At 33.8% G+C, this 4,934-nt stretch overlaps 1 protein-coding gene and 1 pseudogene across 1 annotated transcript; both read left to right on the top strand.

Annotated features, from left to right (window-relative positions):
• The first annotated feature begins 582 nt into the window (after positions 1–582).
• On the top strand, positions 583–2,672 carry LOC127107179 (uncharacterized; annotated as a pseudogene).
• Positions 2,673–3,905: 1,233 nt separating this feature from the next.
• LOC127104886 (uncharacterized) lies at positions 3,906–4,703 on the top strand. Its single transcript, XM_051042029.1, has one exon. The coding sequence runs from the start codon at positions 3,906–3,908 to the stop codon at positions 4,701–4,703; it is 798 nt and encodes a 265-aa protein (XP_050897986.1).
• The last annotated feature ends 231 nt before the right edge of the window (positions 4,704–4,934 follow it).

The raw sequence follows: 4,934 nt of genomic DNA, 5'->3' as shown, positions 1-4,934 counted from the left end.
AAATTCGTTCAGTTTGAATTGGATTTTCAAACGACTTTTTAAAATTCCAAAATCGATTCAAACTGAACCGAACTACATGTATATATTTTTATATTTATTTATTTTTTATTAATATGATATGTTGTGTTAATTTATTATTAAATGAGACTTATTTTTTCAAATATTATCTATTAGTTTGATTTAATCTACTAATATTTATTTTTACTATTTTATTTATTTCAATATTAACTTTTAATATAATTTATATTATATCAAATTTATTTTTATTAATACTTTTATAATATTAATAAAAAAATATAATCGTATGAAGTTAGAATTTTTAGATAACCAGTCCATATAAAATCGTATGAAGTTAGAATTGATCTGATCAAATTTTTGTAATTAATTATTCTAAATCGAACCGAACAAACAATTATTTTATTTCAAAATCGACTAGTAATATAAACTATTAAAGTCATCCATGTAAAAAAAACTATTGAAATTATCCAGCTTTTTATTAATTAAAAAAAAAAGTTATCCAGCTTTTTTTTCTATTTAATCCTCAAATCTAACCTACGTACTAACACATAAACCTAAACCCTCAGACCTGTATTTTCCTTGGCGGCAGTAATCGTTCACTGCAACATGAAACGTAAGAAAAATTCTCTCCAAAGAGTTTCAGAAGATTTATATTTAGATGATTATTGCTGGGAATATGTTTTCAAATTCATCTTCAATGACGACGATGACGACAACCGTTCCTATTTCAAATCTCTTTCCATAGTTAACAAGCAATTTCTCTCCATTACCAACCGTCTACGCCTCTCTCTCACTGTATGGAATCCAACCTGCCGTTTACTCTCTCGCCTTTTTCCAAGGTTCATCAATCTCATCTCCCTCGACCTCTCCTGTTACTATGGTCTCATCAACAACCTTCTCGTTCAAATCTCTCGTTTCCCATTGAAACTCACTTCGCCTAATCTCTCCAACCAACCCAACATTCCGGCACGCGGCTTGAGAGCTTTCTCACGAAATATTACAACTCTAACCTCTCTCATTTGTTGCAACATTGCTTCTCTCTCTACTGCTGACTTGCTTCTTATCTCTCAGTGCTTTCCTTCCCTTCACGAACTTGACTTAGGTAATATTTCAATGGTGTTTCCTAAGCTGCGCAAAGTTAATTTCTATGGTCGTATCCATACATATATGACCGACGCATGGCTTTTACAAATATGTAAGAATTCTGAGTTTCTTGAAGATGTTGCGATGTGGAACTGCTCACTATTAACTCATCACGGCATTGCTTCTGCCATCCGTGAGAGACCAACTTTGAAGTCTCTATCAATTAATTGTATGTCAAACAATGATTACATTAGCTCACATTTTATTGACTCTCTCGTGAGTTTGAAGGACTTAACTTGTCTTGATTTGTCATTTACATGCATCACGGATGAATTGTTTTCCTCTATTGCAACCAGAGGTCTTCCTTTGAAAAAGCTTGTCCTCCAATCCTGTCAAGGATATAGTTATGCTGGAATCTTTTGTTTGTTATCCAAGTGTCAATCTATACAACATTTGGATCTTCAAAGTGCTGATTTTTTGAATGATCAACATGTTATGAACTTGTCTTTGTTTTTTTGGTCATTTAGTCTCTATAAACCTTAGCAGTTGTATGACGCTCACAGAATCGGCCTTGTTTTCACTTGTTAGGAACAGTCCTTTACTCGGTGAGATCCAAATGGAATACACAAATATTGGGAGAGTGGATATAGTAAATTTTAATTCTTTCAAAGATTCTGTTGTAAGCCCTCCATTAAAGTCTCTCCATTTGGTCTGTAATTACGAGAGAGATGAAAGCATCAAAATGTTTGCTTCCATTTTCCCCAATTTAGAGGTACTTGGTTTGATGGGTTGCTATAAAATATCTGGAGAAGGTATTTGTCAAGTTTTAAGGAGATGTTGTAAGATTAAAGATTTGAACTTAGATTGCTCACAAGTAAAGCTCCATGAAATGAACTTTGAAGTTCCTAAATTGAAGGTGTTGAGCTTGTCATGTACAAGAGTTGACGATAAAACACTTTATATGATCTCAAAGAATTGTTCTGGACTTTTGCAACTGATAATAAGGAATTGTAGAGATGTTACAAAAGAGGGAATTATGCATGTGGTAAAGCACTGCACGCAGCTCAGAAAGATCAATTTGGCGTATTGTTCTAAATTGCTTCCTAATATTGTCGACGAGATGGTATTTTCAAGGCCATCATTGAGAAAGATAAACTTTCGACGTTGCTCTCAAATTAGTGTCAATCAGAGGAAACTCTTCTCGCGTTATGGATGTCTTCTTTGCTAGTACTCTTTGTTGGGCAAAAAATAAAACTTATGGGATTTTAGGAATCTACTGATGTTGGGAAATTTTTGGTACTTAGGGATGAAATTTCTTTGATTTAAAGCTGCAACTGCAACTTTTCTAGTTTTTTTAAAATGCTTTAACACTTTCACCTTTGTTTCCATGTAAGTTTCTCAATGTTCCTCATACATACACAGAACTTGGAATAAATGATGCAACCTTCATGAGCACTAATTTGCACTGATACTCGAATTTCAATCACATTTCCATTCGTAAAAGAGAAGACATGGAATGAATTATGACCTGAAATCAATCATAAAATCTTTATTTATAGATGTATCACATCACCACTAAGAACATAAATACTCTTTTGAAATCTCAATGTTCATGCTAGTCAGTATAATATATGTATTACTTAGTTATATGCATGGAAAAGAAAAGGCCAAAAAATGTAAAATGTGAAGGTCCTTGCTACTTAGTTATATGTTCATGCTACTCTTTTGAAGAACACACTTGTAGATCAATACACGAAACAAATACACTATTAAACACTATACGACTAAAGCCAATATACGACTAAAACCAATATTACAAACCAGAAAACAAACCATTGAGGAACACTTTTAAGCACCCCAATGTGAGAATTTGACAAAACTGACCTCTAAATATGGTATATAGAATAATAATAAAAAACACTGACCTCTAAATATGGTATAAAGAATAATAATAAAAAACTCAAATGCATATAAGAAAACACGTAAATAATCTACATGTTATATTAAGATGCAAACTCGAATTTTAAAATATGGAATAAAAGAGAATTTTGATCAATGATGAGAAAACAAGAGAAAATATAATTCTCACAGTGATTCATCTCTCCTTTACCCATATATATACCCAAATACCCTCACGCACTCTCTATCTACCATGTCAATATGAATTTGGGAAGCCCCACTTGAGTCCTATTATATTATCAATGGAAAAAGGCAGAATCAAAAAGTATATTTGTAGGTTAATATTTGTAAGTTTTCTCCAAAAGAAATAACATAAAATCTGCAGGACACATATTAAATATAATAGTTTACTTAATAGCCTAGTGTACATATATAATTTTTCACTTTACTGCATAGTTATAGTTAATATATAACTAGAATTCATGTATCTATCTTCATCAATTCAATGAAACAGTAATCATTTTTCAATTTACTTTTTCGCGCTCTCTTTCTCTCTTTTTGAATGTAGTTGTTTTTCATATTCTTCATGATGAGTTCTTCCATCATTGACATGGTATCTGAGCTTAACAAGCTTTAGTAGCAATTGTTCTTCACCATTTTCTTTATGTATCTTTCTCCCTGCTTCAATGGCAGCTCAGAGCTATGCTGATTTCGCTACCAATTATGCTATCCCTTTATTCATCCGAACGAAAATCCAACACTCTTCTTGTTTCTTCACCGCTTTATGACAAAAACTATCATACATGGGCTCGATCGACGCAAATCGTGTTAATCTCCAAGAACAAGGATAAGTTCATCGACGACACTCTTCTCAAACCGGTTGTGTCTGGTCTCCTCTATGCGTCATGGATTCGGTGCAACACAATGGTTCTTGCTTGAATTCAACGTTCGACTTCCGCGTATCTGACATTCAAGAAGATTTGTACAAATTTCATCAAGGTACTCTTGATGTATCAAAATACTTTACTCATTTGAAAGTTCTGTGGGATGAATTGGAAAATCATCGTCCAATTCCATCTTGTTCGTGTGCAATCCCTCGTTCTTGTAGTGTTATCGCCTCTGTTCGTCGTTATAGAGAACAAGATTATGTGATACGCTTTCTTAAGGGTTTAAATGAGAAATTCACACACTCCAAGTCCCAGATTACGATGAGGAATTTGTTGCTTGACATTGATAAAGCTTTCTCTTTAGTTATTCAGCAAGAAAGAGAGGTGAATAACGTTGTTTCTACCATCATACCTAGTATTGGAAACAATGAAGAAAGCATAGCTTTGAATGCTCAAGCTTCTCATGATGCTCAACATGGCAAACCTAATTCGTACAGAGGAAAATATCAGGGAGCTAATGGTCCTAGAGGTCAAAACAGAGTTTCCACTCATTGCGGAAGAACCAACAATACCATTGATACTTGTTTCATCAAACATGGATTTCCACCAGGTTTCAAGAACAAGAGCAAATGCAATGGTTCAGGTTCTCATAATGATGCTACTATCAATAGTGCCTCAAAAGTTTATGCACTAGGATCCACTACATCTTCTTATGGTTTCACGCAAGAGAAATACAACAACATTCTTGCACTGGTCCAACAATCCAAGCTTCCCCCCACAGCCAATTCGATTTCAACACCTCTCCTCTCGTCATGAACTCTCTTTCTTCTAACTTCAATGATAAGTCTCCCTGTCTCTGGATCTTAGACACATGTGCCACATATCACATTTCCTTTAACCTTTCAACCTTTACTGATTGTAAATCTATAGTTCCTATCTCTGTAACTTTTCCTGATGAATCTCAACTTTCTGCATCTATATCTGGAACTGTTACCATTACACCCTCATTAATTCTTCATAATGTCCTTTACATGCCATTCTTTAATC

Source organism: Lathyrus oleraceus, chromosome 7 (genome assembly GCF_024323335.1).
Source record: "Lathyrus oleraceus cultivar Zhongwan6 chromosome 7, CAAS_Psat_ZW6_1.0, whole genome shotgun sequence".
Classification (NCBI taxonomy): Eukaryota; Viridiplantae; Streptophyta; class Magnoliopsida; order Fabales; family Fabaceae; genus Lathyrus; species Lathyrus oleraceus.
This window is presented reverse-complemented; position numbering and strand designations above follow the sequence as displayed.